At 43.6% G+C, this 21,430-nt stretch overlaps 1 protein-coding gene across 2 annotated transcripts in view; it reads left to right on the top strand.

Moving 5' to 3' along the window:
• Nucleotides 1–1,506: 1,506 nt before the first annotated feature.
• The window catches only part of LOC131266301 (calsyntenin-1), a 97,643-nt gene continuing 77,719 nt past the window's right edge, over nucleotides 1,507–21,430 (top strand). The window contains exons 1-2 of one of the 2 annotated variants that reach the window (XM_058268758.1): nucleotides 1,507–1,573; nucleotides 3,591–4,161. In XM_058268758.1, coding sequence (XP_058124741.1) covers nucleotides 4,035–4,161 — 127 coding nt within the window. In that variant the 5' untranslated portion in view covers nucleotides 1,507–1,573; nucleotides 3,591–4,034. Of the gene's footprint in view, nucleotides 2,180–3,590; nucleotides 4,162–21,430 lie in introns of both variants that reach the window. The other variant, XM_058268757.1, reaches the window with a different exon arrangement.

The raw sequence follows: 21,430 nt of genomic DNA, 5'->3' as shown, positions 1-21,430 counted from the left end.
TGTTTACGCATATTACGAATGTTAACGAATACCGTACATCCCTAGATGCTCCCTAGATCTTTGGGTTTTCTTTAATTGCTTAACTATGAAGGAAATTAAATCATTTTAATTGCAGTTTCTCAAGATGAGCTACAATGTCGGTCAAAAATTTTAAAGCACGTGCATTGCTCAATTTTGAGCATATTAATTTTCCTTTGCACGGCTTACACTGTTTTCAGGGCCAATTCGTCGGCATCAAGCTGCTCTTTGTTGGTAGTATGCAGTCAATTGCACGCGCACGGTTTTTGTTTGGTTTCGTTAGGAAGCACTTTGGGTTTGTTAAGTTTAACTTTGCCATTATCGGTAGCAACATTGGCGCGACAACAACGCGACATTTTCTCGTCGCGTCAATGTTGCTACCGATAATGGCAAAGTTAAACTTAATAAGCCCAAACTGGTTCCTAACGATGCCAAACAAAAACCTTGCGCGTGCAATTCACTGCCTACTACCAAAAAAGAGCAGCTTGATGCCGACGAATTGGCCCTGAAAACAGTGTATCGTGCAACTCTCGTCTGGTTCCAGCAAAGCCGCTTACTATGTGTAAAGGTCCTACACCCTGACACGTAAAGCAGCACCTGACCATGATATATGAACGGCAACAGACCAAAGAAAAACATTGTGAAACGGACATTTGTATGAGTTATCGAAAACCATAAGCGCTCTTGAATTCATTGCAGTAAAATAAAAATCAGTAAGCTCTTAACATGATGCTTGCAGGACAACACGCGACGTGGTAACGGTGAGGTTGAACCCTTCATACAATCGTGCAATCAATCACCTCAAACAGTTGGTTACTGAATCGCTTTTTAAATGCTGCTAGATTTGCTGCATTTTAAATGCTGCTAAATTTGAATTTCTGCCAACCGGAATAATTTAACCCGGCGTCAAACAGTTCAATCACCTGAAACAGTTGGTTACTGAATCGCTTTTTAAATGCTGCTAGATTTGCTGCATTTTAAATGCTGCCAAATTTGAATTTCTGCCAGCCGGGATAATTGAATTCCTCGACTCTCTGGCGTAAACTCGTCAGTTGGTCTTTTCGACCAAAGTCTGCAGCAATAGGTTGGATCGTACGAGTTTCGAGTGTGTCTATATCTTGTTGTTGACAATTCCACACACGAACCAATTGTGACGGTTTCCACTCTTCGAATCGTCGGTTATTGGACAGGAGTGATCCTTAAAATAGTAATAAAATTGGTTAGAGGATTTGAATTGAAATTACAAAAATTATCGTCGAATTCAATCCCAAGATGGCTATATGTTTGCCTGTCAACACGCTCCATATTGCTTAACCTGCACCTTGGGTTGACAAAGATAATATCGAGCGAAAAGGTGTGAAAAAGGGATCGCACCAGGTGTAAATGGCAGAACACCGACGCGCGCATTGTCCAGAGCAGGACAACTAGCAGTGCGACTAGTGGAAAGCCTTTTCGATGCACGCACCAGCATTTTTTTCAATCGTCAATCGATCACGGTCCTCGTGCGTACTACGTTCGTTTTTGCGGTCAGGTCGCAGGTTTTTTCGTGCAAACGGTACGTTTTCGCAGGTTTTCGCCGTGAAAAGTGTCACAAATACTTCCTCTTCACACCTTTCGAGCGTTGGTGGAGCCAAAAGTGGCATCAGGTGTCGAGTGCAAGGTTGATTTCCGTACCATGTGAAACATGATCCCCGAAACTGGATTTGTCAGGACCAGGTCGGCAGTGTATACCGAAGAAACGCAGCAGAATGCTGAAGAAGAAATTAAAGCAACCTTCGCTGCGGTGTCTGTGCTTACATTTTTTTTCTGCTGGTGCATTTGTTTCCCTCACACGCTCGAAGGCATCTTATCGACCGTTTCGTTCTATCACCAACATCTTCGGCTAGTGACGGGTTAAATAGAGTGACTGCAAGAAATACGCATCGTTTGTATCGTGACAAATAGCCACCAATCTGCTGCCACTGGGCCGAGAAAAAAACAGAAAAAAAGAAATAGCGGCCAGTCCGCGCGTTGAACGCGAATGCATGCGCAAAAAGAAAAAATCACAGATATCCGTGCGAGATGGAGTACTGAGATAGAGGACAAGGTGATAGAACGAAAGAGAATGCCCGATATGGCAGGCAAGGATAAACAGAGAAGGAGAATGATTGTGCGTTTGCAGGTCGGGTGACTCATCAGACAGGAAATTTGTTGTTTTAGGATCTCTGCATTAGTTTTTTTGTTCTATGTTGCCCTTCTTCCAGCCGTATTGTTTTGTTTTCGTCCTGTTTTTCTATTGCCTCTATCTTTCTCATACATTTCCGGGAAAGAATTATCATCCCAACAACCCTAACCCAAAAAACAAAGGTTGTGGTTGTCTACTTTCGTCCCAAAACTACAAAAAACACTCGTATGGTGTTTTTATACTGCAACCTGCTGAAAGTAAGGTGCTTACATACGGGTTTGTACATTTTTTAGATGGATACCTGTGTGTGTAAGTGGTGTTAGACACGCAGCATCTTCAGATGCCGCTCTGGTGAAAGCGTTCGTCTTCCCAGTGGTTCTTCAGGAGAATGGGAAAACCTTAAGAGTTTTGCGGTTTGAGTTTCCTTTTCGTGTCTCTACAGACGTGCCCAATTTTTTGACAAGTTTTGTTCAACGCAACGTTGTTAGGGATCCTGTTCCAAGCATTTGTTTGCACAAATTTTACCTGCCCACAAGTTTCTGCCTATTGCCAATGAGTTAACAAAAATACTAAAAAAATAATTGTAGTCCATGGCAAATATGACTATTGCTCCCCGAACCGTTCGCATTCGATAAGGTAACGAAAACTCACGCGGCACAGGGAAAGCAACGGGAATAGTTAAGAGTATAGTCGAAGCCAGTTCTACGATAAGCAGACGGTCTTATCGTGCTTTAAAACGGGGGTGGGTTGCACATCGGAGCCATAAACCGCGAGTGAAGGCGCGGCTAAACAAATGAGTTAACAACAATACACACAACCAGACAGCCCGCAAAACAGCGAGCTGAAGAAAAGTGGCGAAAAACTAGCGGTGGCGGAAAAGCAACGGAACAAGCATCTCTGTACATATCAGTGACGACGAACAAAAGGATTGAAAAGGCTCCCCATTTGTTTTTCCGATCCACCTGTCTCCCATCGCTGTTGGTGTCCTGCTGTTTTCCCCGTGCTGGTGGTAGTAGTAGTAGTAGTGTTGGTGTGAATGCCTGCTGTTTGTCCTGTGGCAGCGTAAGTGAGAGCGACTGAGAGAGTCCTTTTTGGATGCTCCCCAACGGGTCGAAAGGATTCCTTTTGCGGAGAGAAAAACGGTGGTGGTGTGTTTTTGCTGCCTCGCCGTTGTGTTTGAGTGAAAAGCGGTGCTACTTTGATGTTGATGTTGTGTCGAAGCGCACAAGACGAAGCAAGCATTGGAAGGAAAACAGATTGCAGTTCCGAATAAAAGTTTCTCCCATTCTACCGCCGCGCCAATTGTTCGCTGGTTTTTAATCACTTAAGAAGTTGTGCTTCTCGTGGATCCCGTGCCGTGCTGTACGTGTAATTTCAATACATTTCCTTCACCCATTATCCTTTGCAGTTAAATAAGCATATCAGCAGCAGCAGCTCCGGTGCGCAACCGAAAGTAGTGAGTTCAATTTTCCCCGCATAGCAGTCGAAGGATTCCTGGCGAGCTAAAACAAACATCTTCAGCCAACCCGGGATTCGTTTCCAGCGCTCGTCCTCGGTGTGACGGGAGGTTGTGGCCGCACGGGAAGCATGGAATAGATGCGTGCTTGATCGACGGGAAGACCACCAGTGTACCAGTGTCTCCGTGTCCGTGCGTGCGTGTGCGCGCTAGGTGCAAGTGAGGAAATTTGTGTGTGTGTGAGCTCTGGTGTTGTTGCGGGAAATTCTGCAATCTACGTGCGAAAAGTCCCACTGCGAGCGACGGTACTTGGGCATTCCGGTACGGTGAAGTGATTCGTTTCAACATCCGCTACTGTGCGTGTGCGTGTGCGTGAACGGTGTGCAGCAGGAAACAATGGTGGTGCCGGCGAAGGGTTTCTTGCTGACGCTGCTGGTGCTGGTTGCCAGTAGCAGCTTCCACGGACACCATCAGGTGAAGGGCGAGAAGTACGAGGACGAGGACGATTACTACGATTCGCGAGGTAAGTTATTACCGACGTTTATAAATTGAAGTCAATAACAGAAAGTATTATTGCTAGACAAATCATGTGTAATATGTTACAGATACTATTGTTTACCCAAACGTATTGCAAACCAATATTAGATGAGAAAAGAAGAAATTTATTTTCAAAATTGGCATTTAAAACAAAAATTCTGGAGATGAGAACTCCGGAAAAGTAAACATGCAAAATTGTCTTACACAACATCAAAGTAATTCACAAGAGTTGGCACAACTTTTGTACACTACTGCTTATTTTACGTATGATCGTTTTGACTGAGATCTCTATTTAGCCCATTTTAACTTAAAGCCTACCTTTATAGATGCATTTGTAGATTTATTAATCTTTTATTCCTATTCCTTCGAGAAAGCAACTTCTCAATTATTCCATGTTTCATAATAAGTCATATTTTGCACGGCGCTATTAGGTTGCCACTCGCTTTACCAATCCATTTTTGAAATTTACATGTATTTTCATTGTGTTAAACCGATTCCTCAGCTCTCGATGTTTTATATTTTGTTAAAATTACTACCCCTTGTCGAAAAGATTTCCCGATTCCCATTAAAAGCTTCTTTTCGGAGGTGATTTCCTGGAAGGTAGAAGTAGAAACAACCGCCACAGTAAGTCTCATTAGCGCGTACCCTAGGACCGTGGGTTGCTTAGCAAGGGAACAAAAAAATGTATAGCGTGAAAAGCGATGGTAATTACCGTGGGGACCCATAGGGATGCTCATTAGATCTACACTCTTCGGGGAATTTAAATTTTCGCCCCGCCTTCCTGCCCAAAGATACACGGTGTGCATTTTTCGGTTTGGTATTCCGTTTCGTTTTTCTAAAACTGTCCCGCTTACCATGACGGTCCCGCACTTGGACCCCAACGCTACTCTAATTAATCTCCGGTACATTTCCCAGCACAACCGTGGCATTTAGCTAGCGGAGGCTGGTAGGCAAACGGCGGTTGGTCAGCTAAAATGGGCGCAAGATAAGCATTTTATTTGCATTGGTCTTCTCGTTTGAGTAAATTCGCTTGCTATCAGCGAGCTATTCTTGGAAGATATGAACACCCCGAGCACTGTTGCATTGGAGTATCTTCGAAAAATTACTGATTTCCCCAAAATGTTCCCAATCGTCTTTGCGCTGCAGTAAAAGCAATACGCGTCAGCATGATAATTGCAAATTAACACAGAATGGTGAAAGCTGGTCTTTTTCTTATAAACAAGATCTTTGTACCGTACCGTAATTCCCCACCGATACTGCTGGTCTGGTACGCGACACCGCTGGAGTAGCGTTCTATTTATTCGTAATCTAAATTCAGTCAACTAAATTGAAATTCCACCAAACGGAACCGTGCGGCGGGGGAGAGCGTCGGCGACTGGCCTCCGTTTGACCCTTTTGCCAAGCCGTTCCGGTGAGCAAGAAGCTGTGCCGCTGCTTCTGCTGTGTGTTACTTGTTGGCGGGGCAACAAACGTCAGGACTGCCGTTTGCCTTTCTTCCTGGTGGCACCCACCACGTTTGATGTCGCCCGGACGCCATCGTCGGTCTTGTTAAGAGAAATAACAGATTGGTCTTGTTTCGGGCTTGTTTGTCTTCGACGACGAAAGGTCGCAGTTGTCGTGCTTTTTTTATGACCCCGCTTGAACGACTGGCAGAGCCTGAGTTGATTGCTTTCGCCGTGTTGGTGTTTCCAGATTGTCCGTGGAAATGGCAGAAGTTTGCGATTTTTTAACTCTTTGTTTTGTGCCTTCAGTATTTTCGCATTTATGCCATTTTTAATAATCTTCTTTTAATTTTTAAACGCTTGGAACTGAAATCATTTTACCGTTGGACAAAAACATTAATCAAAATTAAAATATTCACAAACATGTATTTTTATTAGTTCTTAATTGTTATTTTTCTTTTGCGTAGTTTCTGATACATCATGGCTTCTCAGTTCAGCATCTCTTTAATTCATCCGCTTAAAAAGACTCCAGAATTAATAGAAAGCATTGAAACTAGTCGAGTCAAACCAAAACTTTTGAAGTTCAACCGTTCCGTTCCAAAGGATAACAACGTGTCAACGTTCGAATCCGATTTGCACGAACTCCATCGGGACACGATTATTGCTCCCGCTCAATGCTGCAAGTAATCCGTCAAGGCAGCAATAATTGCATAGTTGGGACGTGTTCGAACCTCAACCAGGGCGCGATCGTCCACGTCCCTTCGTACCACGGCGGATGTAAGTGGGTTTGGTTCGGTTGGTGCCTTTTCCGTAAGTCAAACAATGGGTCCTTAACATCCTCACCCTTGCTTCTGCGCAAAGTTGGATGGAAATGGTACCGGACCACTCTTGAAAATCACGACGTTTAGCGGTGCCGTCGTGAGGCACGGCGATAGGGTGTATGAGCTCCAGCTCGGTAATAGGTTCGTGGAGACTTACCTGAATCGCTCTCGATTGAAGTTTCTTTTGCATCGTTTGCAAATAACTTTGGGATTTATATATATAGCAGATGTACCTTCTTCCTGCGTCATTTGTTTATCCTTTCGAATCGATTGTTCGAGCTAGAAATTCAAATCTGCCAAAACACGCAAGGGTATCTACCGATGTCTGCAGTACAAACCTATTCTCCTACGGTTTTTGTCCATCGCCAGCAGGACTTCTCCCCATAGGGCTGGGACAGGTTTTGTCGAATGCTTTTGCTACATCACCGCCGATGTGTGCTCATCGAAACACGAACCATGGATAGCATCATCTTTAGCTGTTTGGTATGTATTGCGCTACGTTGGTTGTTTAAGGAGCGATGGCTTAGTGGAGGTTTTTTTCCCCACCCGCCAACGATTTGCTTACTTGAACAGCAATAAAAATAAGCTTTGTGACAAATTGAGCGCGCCAAAAGGTGTGACGTTTTATTGCTAGCTTCGTCTCGATAGTACCCTGTCGTGTTTATTACCCGGGGGGAGAAACTACTATGGAATCAAGTATCGATCGCGACGACACGGTCTGGTGGTGGTGCGTTTCGCCGTACAGGACAAAGGTTGAACTTTTGACACGGCGAGGAAAGTGAGAGGGTTACAAGCGTTTTTGCAGCGAAATTTACCATACACTCTTGAGATATGTTAAAGTTGAAGATCATTATTGGTGGGTAGTTCAGATTTTGATTCATGAATGCAAAATATTCATGATGCTTTTAACAATAGGTTAATTAAGCTAAAAAAACTCACTAAAATGGGAAGAGAAGACCTCCTGTTTCTGGTCGGTCCATCGACATCGATCAAGAAATCATAAAGATTCATTAAAGATCCCTAAAAGCTTCATTCAGGTTCATGAATTTTTTCAAAAGATTCATCAATGATTTGTGATTAGAATCGTAAAAGATCCATGAATCATGCTGAATTAATCTTGGATGAAAGATTCAAGTGAAGAAATCTCGCCAAAAGGTTTGTAAGGCACAACTCCAGATCATATCCTTGGTACGTGTGATGTATAGGAAGTTCCAGTGGGTTGAACGTAGACGTTCGCTTTCAATGCTTCAGTGCAGCTTAAAGTGACCTACCGAGTGCCTTCTCATAGATTCGCACACGATTTCATTCATTTGCATGCTTGTGTTACGATACTTGTTTGCCGAATGCGCTCGAAAGGTGCCTGTATAAGGCCTTGCACAATGCACCGCAGCCTTACCGTTGCAGCTAGACATTCAACCCTTAATCTGCAATAATCTTTCACCCATTCCTCATCGCTCCCGCCCGGCTCCTCTCCATTGTTCAACCCATCGTATCGGATTTTATTCCTTTTTTAAACGCTAAACACCACTCTCGCGGTCCTTCATTCTGCCTGCTGCCCGTTCAAGGACTCACCTGCTGGGCATGCGGCGTGTGGAAGGTGTTCCCCCCAGGTGTTTGTGTATGTGTGTGTATGATCCGAGTTGGTGTGTTTACCACTTTGAGATGGCGTGATCTCAGCCCGTTCCGCCACAACACACCGTACCATTCCGAGAATGGATTGGTTTCGCAAGGGTATTTGTGCGATACGTGTTTTAATTTTTAAACAAATTGCGATCTGTGCATAAATTAACATCATCATCATCATCATCCACGCGCGGCGTCATCGCTACAGAGTTGATGAGTGATATGGAATGGAATGCTTTCTGTTCAGCATGTTCGGAAGTCGGCTTGAAACACCACGACTGTACAAATAAGAGCCGGTAAAAATAATACCAAATAGCTAAACCCATTAGCCGTTCTTATCCAATGAAAATGGATAAGAAAAACCCACTTACCAAAGGTTGAAACTGAAACCTTCAATTCATTCATTCAGATGTATGCAATGCATACAGCACTAAAATCGTAATCAAGCCAACATTATGCATTCAGCCACCTCAAAAAAATAAAAAAAGGTGTAATAACAATGCTTTCCGAGAGAAAATAAAAACAAAAGCAAGAAAAGCAGGATGTATAAAAATAGTTGTACAAATTGACGGAAAGTTTGGGTTGGGCGTGCTCGGGAATTGGAGCAAAGGGATTAAGATCGAAACTGGCACTGTAAAAAACCCCGTGGTAATGTGAGGTCCTTTTGTAACAGCTTTTTCTTACATCGCCTGAAGCGTTTCCAAAGCTTTCGGTTTTTTTTTCGAATTTGTGTTTTCCTATTTCTCGGTTGGCTTCTATTTTTTCTCTTTTCTAACCACCGCCACCGTTTGTGCTGCATATTCTTATCTTTATGTGCATCGAAAGTTGTGCTTCCTTTTTTTTAGATATTACTAAATTGCACAAGGCACGAACGAAATATATTTCGACGCGGCTGCACAAATCCCCAACGAACCAGACTCGACTTAACGCCTTCTTATTATGCTCCGTCCGACGGTTCGGTTGTGGTGAAAACGCCCCGGAGTATGGCTGTGTTTCGTCCGGTGGACGAAAAGTTGATTATTCCTTTCCTCGTGAAGGAACACGATGCACCCAAGGGGAAGGTTTCTTTTTATTTTTGTCTTTCCACTGTCGTCTCGCTCTCAGCTCTTCGTTTGGTCCATTGTTTCCTCTTTCCGTAGGATTTTGTGAATCGTGCCCTTTGCATGCATCCTTTTTACCGAACGACTTCGTTTGCCACTTACAACCGGGCATGTTGGTCGCAAAGGACGAAAGGCCGCACCGCCGACACCGCAACCGGCAGCAATCAGGGATCAGTGGACAAACAGCTGGCGTTTGTTTGGGGGGCCAACAGATGGCTGCTGAATATTCATGGAACTGGAAGCCAAACGCGCAAAAGTGGCCCTCCCGCTATTTTCTATCCTTTTCAGCACAATCGACAACAACAAGTCTCCTCCTCCGTTCTGACCCTTAGTCGCCCTTTCCGGTTCATTGCTGTGGCTTCATTCCGTCGGGCGTATCCGGCGGTTGTGTCGATCGCGCACGGAAAATGTGTGGGCATCAGACAAAAGTTGTGGTGCACTTGCAAATCCGGGCGAAAAATGGTGCGCCCAAGTTTCCTTCGGGTCCAAGCCACCAATCCCATTGGTTAAATTCGCATTTATTGATTGGATAAAGATGATTTTCGGGGCTTTGCTGTCATATTTCTGTGTAATAAAAGGGCATTGGCAGCGGATGTTTGTCAGTAGTCGTGAGCAATTTTGGACGCTTTCCACTTTTCCTCCCGCAAATCCGCAGATGAAGTTAATACGATTGGTCTTCGGTGGCTTCGTCATCTGCAGTCGAGCCAAAATATAGCCGGAGACGCTTTGTGGTGGGAGCTCAGTCTAAATCACTCCGGTTTCTGTTTCGCGGAAGTTTGTCTTTTTATGGGAAGCTAAACCGGCGAGTCGTAGGCGGTACCATCTCTGTTTGGAACGTCCACCCACGTTTTCATGGCGCCAAAGTTGGTTTGCGAATGGGCAGAGCCAAAAGCGGAACATCTCACCACACGCATTTCATATAAATTGAAAATCAAACAACGTTGAAATATTTTTTTTCTCTTTTAAGTACAATATCAATTTAGACATCTTTAACTCGTGGAATTTAACAATTGATCAGACCAATTTTAGTAAACTTTATATGCTATTTCTGATCTTTGTTATATAAATTCTACTCGACTTTTTAATTGACACATTTTGAAGCTCTGGCAAGATGCCACGGTTGGATAAAATGAACCGCCACGTTTTCTTTACTGTGTTAAGCCACTTTACATAATATGAAATAATAGAATATGTTCTTTGGCATGTCTAATACATCCTATATAAATCTCACAGCTGTACAAAAACATTGAACAAAGAAAACAGGTTAAAGCTAATTATGCCTGAAATCATGTAACAATTCCGTACGGTAGTCTAAGATTATCATCACAACTGTTAAAATGAAACAACTTTTAACAACTTCTAAAATAAAGTATTGCAATCAACCAAACATTCATCCAGTGTTCAAGTAGTTATCGAGAAGATATTGAAAAGATTTGGATTCATTTTTGTCACAATCTGCTTGTAGAGACAAATTTAGCTAGCTACTAACTCACAATTGTGCGTTAATTATTAACGGGTGTGTGTTTTGCTTCGATATTTAGGGTATTTTGCCACACAATTCAAATTTACGCGTTGAAAAAAGTACTCTTAAAATTTTTCGTTTTGGTAACAATCTAAGAGTTTTATTGGCGTTTTATTATTTTTTGATGGCAGAATAGAATAACGAATCGATCTGGAAAGATTAGTAGGAGTAGTTTTCTAGAATGGACTGCGTGATAAAAATGTTCTACCTAAGGTGGGCATATTTCCTCGTATTGCCTTACATCAATATATGGAAAAACGAAAAGAAGCTTACGGAAAATCTATTAAACTGTTTGTTTAGTTCTATTAAAAATACTGCCATACATACGTCTTGCTGACAATTTTTAGGTAAAGCTAACAATTGGTTTATGTAATCGTTTAAATATCGAGTCAAAAAGCGGCGAATAATGAACCAAAGGGCAGAATACGCCTCAACACTTTCGTCGTCGGTTACATTTGTCGAATCTAGGAAGTGGAAAATGTGGTGGGCATTACACAACATCGGTAACCTTTTCCATGGCTCAATTTCCATCACGCTTTTGCGCACAAGCTGCGATGGCAACGCTACACTTGCATTGGTGGTAATTGGTGGCCGCATTATCCGATACCGCAGCAGCGTTCGGCACAGAGGACCCTACTGCTAGAGCTTACCACAGCCCCTTCTACCATCGCACTTTGACGTCCAGGATAATTCCTATCGCACTGGCTCTGGGTAGCCGCGTATCCTTGGCCTACCGGGCAGAAACTCGAGAAGGGTGAGGCCATCAGGACGGCCCATCCATCCAACGAGATGATGGGGCATCCTTTAGACCCTTAGAGCGAGGATTAGCACCGGATACCGGCGTTCAATATCGTACGTATGGCCCAGATTAGTCACGTTTTGCAGACGGTTTCGCTTGGTTCGGGTGGGGTGTTGGTTCCTCCTTGCTAGGTACAGCGCACCAACGTCATTCGACTTTTGCCGAAGGAATTACGTGAGTCCTGTTGAAATGCAAAATTAACCTCTCGTAACGCCGGAGCGGAATATTTTCTAGCACCAACCCCGAGTTACGATAGCGGCCGGCACGAGTACTTTTCAGCATAAGGAGCTCGCAAGGTCAGGTTTTCTGTAAGGATTTCCTTTCTCCACCACCTCCACGGTTCGGATAACCATCGCACGCGAATGAACCGGAATGCCTGGACCAGAATGGAGCAGATGGTATGGCAGGCGTTTGCTTCTAGGTTTAAAGATGATGGTCTCTTGTGGAAAGTGCTTGCATAGAATTGAAATACGATTTTCCAGCATAAAACACACGCTCAAGCTCCCTTCCCCACCGACGCACCAAGGCCGCAACTTTTCCGTCAACCCGGAGGGAGAACCTCGTTGATGTAAGGGTTAAAATTTTAATTACAAACTTCAAACCCCTCGACTAGAAGCTTGCCAAATCAGCTTTAGCAAAATGATGGTTTCACTTTTTTCCTACTTCCATCGAGGTTGGCAACATTTTCATCAAGTTTTGTTTATTCCTAGCCCACGGTTGGCGGGGTGAGACGCTGGGAGTTTGTGATTGCAAAACTTTCTCCTCAAGTGTCGCCACTGGAACGAAAGCCCAACGCCGACTACTAGGACGGGGGGACACGACCCGGGCTAAGTATTCAGAATTATACCCAAGGGACGGTGACGGTGAGGCCCTGAGGCGTTGCGGCGTCCTTTTCGAGTAATTTTTGCGGTATTAAAATGTGGATGTAGCGTCGGTATTCTTCTTGATCTTGCGAGCATTCAACTTCGCTGCAGGGTGCCGGATCATCCCTCGCAGGATTAACATTCAACACCCTACTTCCTCCTGGGAGGCTTTCGATAATTGCTGTCGTAAACAAGCACCCTCCCTTACAAGTGTTTCCTTTTCGCTTCTCATCCTCCTCTGTGGTCTAGAGCTTCGAGGCTTATTGGTGGATGAAATGTTTAAACATCAACATTCTCTACCGTCTTCGGCAGCGTTTGATGTTTTGCGCATCGTATCGGGCGACTCCCTTCCTTCAGGAGGTATGCGCCTGGTGATGGAGGAAAAGTTTTGCTCGCCCGTGCAACGGGGTTTCCTATTTGCATCAATTTCGCATTTTGCACCAACGGCGAGGTCACCACCGGCGGCGGCGAGTTCTCCGTGTAAAAGTGTTTGGTAACGAGTGCGTAACCTCATTTTCATCCCGGGGAGCCGAGCTCGTTGCAGTTTGCAAGGATCCGATACTTGCTTAATGAGCATTGGCCGGAGACATTCTGAATATTGAACAAGATCCTGTTTCATTTACTTAAGCCCCAAGGGTCCTAGTGGGAAAAACAATGTTTCTTGTAGTTCATAAGCAATGTTTGATCACAAAATGTATAGAGGTGGAGTGCCTGGCCAGCTTCCATTAAAAAATGGTTTAACGGAGTATAAAAAAAAATGCATAAATCGTTGGGTCATAAGGGTAATTATATGTAACAGCGTTGTGAACTAGTCAAATTTGAGTCGGATGGAATTATGTTTATTAAAACGCATTAAGAGGATAACATTTCAAGAATCTATAGTAGAAGTCGTGGAAATTGTTGCCAGATACGATTCTAGAAATCGAATCCTGGAAGCTCCGATATATTTGATTCCAAATCCTGGGATCATGAATTAGGATTCAGATCTTTTGTGATCCAGACTCAGAGTCCGGACTCAAATACCTATGGGAATCATGTCTAGCATCCGAGGATGGGATCTGGATTAGTCATAATTGGAATTCTAAATAGAGACTTGAGATTTGGATCCGTCCTTTGTCAGCTGCCACTACAAAGATTCGGAGCAGGCTCAAAGGATCGATTCCGAAGATGGATCCAGATCAATTGCGATCGGATGTTCTGATCACTCAGAAACTGGTTAGTAAAATAAACTGAAGCAAAAGCTGAGCTTCATTAATTGTTATAATTTTAAATTGTTTTATAAAACTATGAATCGTCGTATTTAGATCGGAATATGGGAATTCCACTAATCGGTTTCTGAAACGTAAGTTTCTTGAGCATGCCGGACATTTCGTACCGTTAGCGACGGTGAAAGAAAGCACTTCGAGAGCTCCAAAGTCCGTATGTCCGCTCGGAAAACGTTTTTTTTATCTCTCCACAAAAGTTTTTACAAATAGCCTGGAGTACCTTTTGTCCCCTCCTCCACACCTCGGTCCAAAGTACTCTCCGGAACACTCTCGGGAAATATTTTTCCCTCCGTTTCGCAAAGAAACTCGCTGATGGGTTTCCACCGAAGAAATAGGAAACTTCAACACAAACTCGAGTTGAAGGTTCTTATCCGAAAATGCAACCCTCCTCCTCTTTTTCCTCCCCGGAGGGCGGCGTAACGGAAATGGACATCCAAGTAGTTTTGGAGCAAAACGGAAAAACGATTCACTTGCCAAACTTTGGAGGTAGATGAAATGGTAAACGAACAGCGTTAGTCGGGTTTTTCTTTCTTCTTCAAGAACTAAAGAAGGCTGGAAGCAGAAAACAATTAGTAAAGAAAGTAATACTGTGTAGGAAATCGGTGGTAGGGAGGGGATATAGGGGGAGCAGAAGATTTTAATGCAACGACATGTCGAAGGTATCAGCATGTTTGAAGACACGGTACGTCGGAGTTAATCTTTTGTTGTACATTATCGTGTTAAGTCCACTTTATGTTCGGGCTGAAAGAGGCTGCTCAAGATCCACACGCATACACACACACACGCACGCACATTTATATATAAAGACAATGACACATCTCCACTCTTCAGCCCCAGAAAAGATTAGATCTTCTTGAGGCCCTTTTATAACTTCTGCGGCGGCGGCAAAAGGAAGAAGCGAAGGAAAAAGTAAGCAACCGCCCGAGGGAAAGTTGTCATCTCCGCACCACTTCCGTTCCGTGCATTCGTTGCAAGTTGATCTTTTTTCGTGTTTAAAGTTTGCTATCAAAAGCTGCTCTTAAGGTGGAGTTGTATGTATGTGTGCGTGCATGTAGCTTGCTGGATGTTCGTACATCTAACAGACTTTTCCCTTCACTTCCGATACGATCGGGTGTTTTTTGCCGATGAACCGCTGCAAAGTTGCGCTCTCGAAGTAAAACGTCACTGTTCAAAGCAAAAGGATGCAACGGTATCTCTTCTCCACGTGTCTTCTTCATATTTCCACCCGCCGGTGCCCGTGTTCATTTGGGGCTTGCGAACTTTGGCAAGTGACCCCGGTGTTCTTTGCGTCCCCCACGCGCGGCGAAAGTTAAACGGGCGAAAACTTGTCATTTCAGTTTTTCCCCGAGGGACCGAAGACATCTTACCACCCATCTTACGAGATGTGATGGGTTTCGGCTGCGGGAGGGACAGCTCATTGAATTTTTTATCCACTTTTCGACTCTCGCTCCCTTGGCCAGCGTTACTTATGCTTCTTTGAACGATGCTTATCGATAATTTTCCTCCTCTGTTCTAGTTTTCGTTGTTTATTTTATTTTTTTATGACAAAAAATGCATTCTTATCACCAGTTTGGAGTAATGGAGCCCAGGTGATCGCAGTTTGATATTAGTTTCCTCGCTCTTGCAGGTGTCCCGAGCGAATCTCGTTACGTTGGGTATTTCATAAGCAAGTTTGCCACTTTAGCAACACTATTTCTCCATTAAGTTGCAAACAAAAGTTCATTTATACTTCAAATGTAGAGCGTGATAAAAAGGGGAAAAAACTTGTACCCCATAAGTAACTCTCTCGAAGGTCAATTTAGCAGCAAAAACATAGAAAGAGAGAAAGAGAGAAGTAAATAGCCCTTTCGGATCAGCGTGGCCAAGGGGGAAGAGGTAATTTAATTTATCGCAACAAGAAACATTCCGGCCCGAGCATTCAGAGAGAGTAGTGTGTCTTCCACGGGCCATGCTCCATAAACTCTGCTGCGGCATAATAAATCGAGAGCCGCGAATGGGGTCTCGAGGATGAAAATAAATCATTTCAAAGGCGAAGTAAAAAGCTGGATCAAGGATGAAAAAGATGCCAAAAAATGGTAACATTTTAGCCATTTTGGGAAAGCTTCATCCCTTGTTGGATCTCTGTGCAAACACAAATACACACACCAACACACAGCCAAAGGCGAGGAGGCGCGTATTGGGAGATCTGATTTTCAAATGGTGTGTAATAAAAATTAAAAACAGTAAGATAAGAAAAGAATGAAACACACCCCCCACGGGTGGCAGGGATGGGGTATTGCACCTGGATGGAACTTTTGGCCCTTTTTTAAAAAGGGTTGGTTCTGCAATTCGCGACTTCTGGGAATGAAAGCGAACCATCGCTAGCCCGCCTTAATCTCGGGATGAGGCAAAGGTTATCTGAGATTAAATCAACACAGCAGAAACATATCCTCCGGTACTTCGAAATCCGTGCATTCGGAAATGGGGCATTCTTCGTACTGTCTCCTTCTCGCTTGCAGTGTCGTTGCAACATGGAAAGCTGTTCCGTGTCCTTCCATGTGAACAATGGAAGTGAAGCACGGTTTATGCTTTCACTCGAAGAAGCAGCTCGTCCGCCATAATTCAATGTAAATCCGAGCAGAAGTAGCTTGCTCGCGTGGTAAAACAATCTCCCCCTAGCGGAAGGCTTTATTAAAAACGCTGACGCTGGCCAGTGTTTGATGCACCGGAAAGTTCTGCCGAGAGCTTTACGAAACGACCGGTTGTGGCACGATTGCGTTTTGCTTTGCGCTTGCTCTGTACGAAACTGACTGCCTGGGATGATGTTAGCCCTAGAAGGAAACGTGCAACCGTGTGCAACATTTGGAAGCTTGGAAGGTGAATCCTTAAGTCCCGATGCCGCGGTAATGGTTTGTTAGAATTCATTTGGGGCCTTTTGTATTATATTCTCTACAAGCTTTTCCTGAAATACCATCCTACCTGCCCAGTTGGACACTATCATTTTCGCTTTTATACCAGCGCCTTCCTTACTTTATTCAATCCTTTTCATTACCCAAATGACGTTAGCATGACGTTGAGCTTTTGTGCTGCTGAAAACATCCGCTCCAAAAGCAAACGTTATGCCGCCGCCGAGGATACTGGCGACGAACATTAACTTTTTAAATCTGCCTTGTAGTTTTCGTTTTGTTTTTGTAACGCAAAATCTGTCTTGCTTCACTCGCTTGTTCGTAAAGCGATTTGGTTCGCTACTTCCAGCGTCCTGTTCCCTAATGGCTGTGGGGCCGCACGGTGGGAAAAGTGGTGGCCTTTTTGGAAAAAATCAGAGTGTTTGTATGTTAACCCCTTCACAGTCTCAGTGTTTTTTGAGATGGTAACATGCCCAAATTATTGTCTGATAGTTAACTAAGAAACACCTGCGTATCAATTCAACACATTGCTTGATGTTCTAGCTGTGCTGTGGTAGAAAGTTGCTTAAGTCTTAGAATGTAAGAACAAAATGAAACGGCTCATTTACAAATCTTCATTTTAATAGACGAATAAAAAACAAAACAATTGCGCGCCAAACAACGTCTTAGTAGAAAACGAAATCAATTTCCACTGATCTCGAATACGGTACGAAAAATCGTGCAAGTCATAAACAAAACTGTTATAGTTCTGTTCTGTTATGTAATTTCGTGTCCGACGGGCTGAAAGTCATATGTCAGAACCAGATCCATCCATTTGTTGTCTGTCACATCCATTTGAGCGAAAACGATATGTAGGTGTGCGGGCCCATCAAACGGTGCCTTTTGCTGTAAAACGAATTAAAATTTTTCTTTGAGTTTCAGCATGTTATTTTATTATTTAGCATATAGCATTAGAGCATGGGCATAATTTTTAAGTATTCAAGTACTATGTTTTCAATTTAATAGCTACAAGAAAGCGAGTTTTTGTTGGAAAACTAAGAAAACCCGAAATTTTCAAATTTTATAAATGTTTAAAACGTATCTAGGAAATTTTTACTGCATGCAAATGCATATGTAAACAATGCAATTTGTATTTGAATTTGCACGTTTAGGAGATATGGGCACTCGCTGTAAGCGACATAGCTTCTTCAAATATGACGTTAAATTCTTGCATTACGTCACTTGACTGCATCAACTTTTTACATGTTTTTGAATCAGTTTTAGATTAAAACAATCAGAATCACTAGGAAATTCATCAAAAATATAAAATTGTTATTTGTTGTTCTGCGTTATCCCACTGTGGGCCGGTTCGCTGTTCGGAGGCATTACTGTGCCCATTTGCCCGGCTGCACTGATTCCGTTCGGTAATGGTAGCAGATTCCGCTCTGCAAATGATTTTTATTTCTTCTCTTTGCTCTCTTTGCACGTTCAGTGATCCGGTTTTAGAGTCATCCTGTAAGCCCAATGGATTTTTCCCTTACTTCTTTTTGTTTTCCTCCGGCACGGTTTCAATTGCTGTCCCTTCTCCTCCGTGGCTCTTTCTTGAGAGTTGTTTTTCCTTTTTTGGTTCCGCGTGTATTTGTTTTTCCTTTTTCTATTCGCTGCTTCTTGCTGCTCGTCAAGCACCCGTCGAAGTGCATTCGGTACGTCGAAGCCGTCCAGCCGATTGGACGATTTTATGTGTCCAGTTCGGTCAAGTATCTCGTGTGTTGGAGAGGAGAATCAGGTTATAGTCTTCTTGGCTGACTGGTGTGGCGGAAAATGGTTGCAAGAATGTTTTTATACGGATTCCATAAGGAGTAAAGACATGTTTAGTTGCATCATAAGAAGAAGAAGTGTCAGTTCGTTTGGAAAACTTTAAACATGAACCCCTGACCGATTTTTTAATGCATATTACATATATTTTTAATATTTTTCATACATGTTGATATCAATTTCCTGTAAAATTAACGCATTTCGTTACAAGTTAAATTTATAATCGGCTTATTACTGTCGTAATGATAAATGCATGAATGTTAATGCCTTATTTTTTAGTTTCATTCAGGAATAATCATTCCTAGATGAGTTATTCAGATACAATAAATTGAATCTAAATTATCTACCTTAGTTTAATGATAAAAGTATGGTTAATGGCTAAAGATATGTACAGATTAAAACATTTTTCGCTTTTCCTACTATGCTATGTCCACTTTCCACTCTTTAAATTCTGCACGATTATTTGAGTTGAATTTGTCTAATATGCCTTTTAATAATTTCCATGAGAGTATGCTATTCAAAAAAAGGTAAAACTAAAACACACGCTACTGATGAAGTTATTTGCAATAGCTCTGAAACCAAGCGAAATATAAGTTTAAAAATGAGATCACATACTTTAACGGTATCGTATAATGTTGGAAGCTTATCAATCCATGCTATTTATTATAAATGCAATTTATAAGCTATTCGCCAAGTAACGTGGAAACGCTCGACATGTGATAGTGTGTTCTTCCCAGCCAGCTCGGTGGAAGTGACGGTGGAGTAACCACTATCGTTTGACATTTTGTCTAGCAGACTCTCGTACTCGTGTGGGTTCCGTGTTTCCCGGTGCAGACTTGCTCATCCGACCGGTATTTCCTGAAGTCTATTTCTTTTTCTTCTACTTACCATTTCCGTTGGACCTGGTTACAACCAAAGGACTGTGACGGTCGGTCGGTTTCGTCCACTCGGTTCCATTGTTGGGGGTTGAGGGTTGTTCGGTGATAAGCTTGGAGAGAATGATCCAACCTCCCTTCCCCACATGGGATGTCAAACGGGGTAGCAAAGCGTTGGAGTGTAAACGGTAACTGGAAGACTGTCACCATCGGTTCCTCTCTACACACCAACGTTAGTGCCCGAGTTGTTGGTAGATGGAAAAATATATCTCGTTATTTTCGTATCAGATCCAGTAGCGGGCAACCCCGATGCATTAGCGAGCGACTCGGTATAAAAGGCGGAGGTGTGCTAGCTTGCCCGCCGGCATACGATATGGTTTTTGCCGAACGGGAACATCAGCAGCTAGAGTCAGTCTGCACATGGGCGAAAAAAAAAACAAGCGTGCGTGTGAAGATGGCCCCATCATCTTTCTTCTTCGTATTCCGGCATGGACCGGTGAGTGCTTTCCCGTTCTCCGTCGTCTAACTTGACCTCCACCACAGGTAACCACTTGATCCTAGAGTGCAAGCTCCTGTCACCTTCCAAACCCAAGCTACTTTCTCGTTCTCGCAGCTCGGAAAAGCTACAGGACATTTCTAGCGAAATATACAATTTTCTACCGTAAGCTCCTTTCGTGCTGAGTTTGAAGAAATTGAACCAACACCACAACACTGTTTCCCATAGTTGACTCTTTCTTTCTATCTCTCAACCGCTCTGTATGGGTCTTCCCGGTGGAGTAACCTTCAACGCGGGTCCCCGAGCTAGGCGAGCTGCTGTCCTCCGTGTGGTCCTCGAATTAATCCACCCCCTGGCAAATGAATGTGACGCAGATAAAAGAGAAAACCATATCGGTGGAGGAAGAAGACATTCCACGCGCTTTTCTTCTGCCACAAAAGATCCTGCACTCTACCGTAATAACGTTACGTGTAACGTGGGGTAACGAAGTGAACATAAAATCCTGACGATCATCCCCGCCCGTCCGTTGTTTGTTGTCGTTTTCTTGGAACGAAGGAGCGGTGGACTTGTTGCTCGGGGCAAAGTTAATTACTTTTAGCCACGACGTTAAATGTTCCACACATACACACACGCACATCGCTCGAGGGGCAATATGGCGGATAGATAACGCAGCCTTTGACGTGGTAACGTTTTGCTCGTAACGCATGTCTCTCTGGCCCAAGTGTGGTTCTTTTTTGTCCCTCCCACCCTAATGGCAGCATTCATTCCGCAGCGGACGGAAGCTCGAGCGCTCCCGCCATTCGGAGAGATAACGTAAAGAAAGTACCATTAGTTGCTTCTGCCTTCCCCTTCCCCGGTCGCTACGTTCGTTTCTTCTGCACCTAGTTTAGTCTTATATTTTTATCATTATTATTCTGACCGAGGAAAGCTTCGTCGCTCTCGGGTTTTTTTTTTGCTTTTGGTGACGAGGGAGGTACGGGACCCTTTTTGCCCATTTAGCACATTGTCAGGATTTGTGCGGAGCTGGCCCGAGGTGCGACTTTTTGCTGCCGGCAACCGGCCAGGCACTCCCAGGACGCCCATAGATATATAAAGCCACTTGGTGGCGCAGGATCTATGCACCACAACGCCATTGCCTGCTCGTTCCCTGATGTTTTTTTTCCTGTGGGTTCGCATTTTTCTTACCTACTGTTTGTTTAATTTGTGTAAAAGTTATGACCCCCTGTGCTGGGCGACAACCCGTCTAGAGGCGACACAAGGGGTAAGCATTCAGTTATCTTTTTAATTAACTCCAAAGGATACACATGGACCGGAGCTCACCGGTTAGTGTGGCCTCATTGTGTGGTGTTGGTTGAAGATAGCTGAATGTTTGTATGCGTGAAACACCCGGTAGTGAATGTAGGTAGGATTTGTCATGAGGGTTAACAAGAATGCTCCCAGGCCGCTTGACGCTAGTGTTGATGATGATGACGAACAAGGATCAGTTTCAGCCACGGCCAGTTCGTGTTTTTTTTTGTGCTATTAATATCCGGTTTGCAGGTGTTGACCGGTCGGTATCTTTCTTTTTAAATAGTGTGTGTGACTACTTTTTTTTTAAAAGGATTAAAAAACGATTCCATAAGCCACCCAACCGCACTTTTGCTACTGCTGCAATCATGCGGAAGCGATACCACCCGTCCAAGAAGAAGGCTTTGTTGTTGGTTCCTTTATTAATTTCATTGTAGGTTGAAGGTGACCGGATAGGTTGGACTCTCCTCCGTGTGAGCCTCG

This window comes from Anopheles coustani, chromosome 2 (genome assembly GCF_943734705.1).
Source record: "Anopheles coustani chromosome 2, idAnoCousDA_361_x.2, whole genome shotgun sequence".
NCBI classification, from domain to species: Eukaryota; Metazoa; Arthropoda; class Insecta; order Diptera; family Culicidae; genus Anopheles; species Anopheles coustani.
The sequence above is the reverse complement of the archived record's forward strand: the minus strand, read 5'-3'. Positions and strand labels throughout refer to the sequence as shown.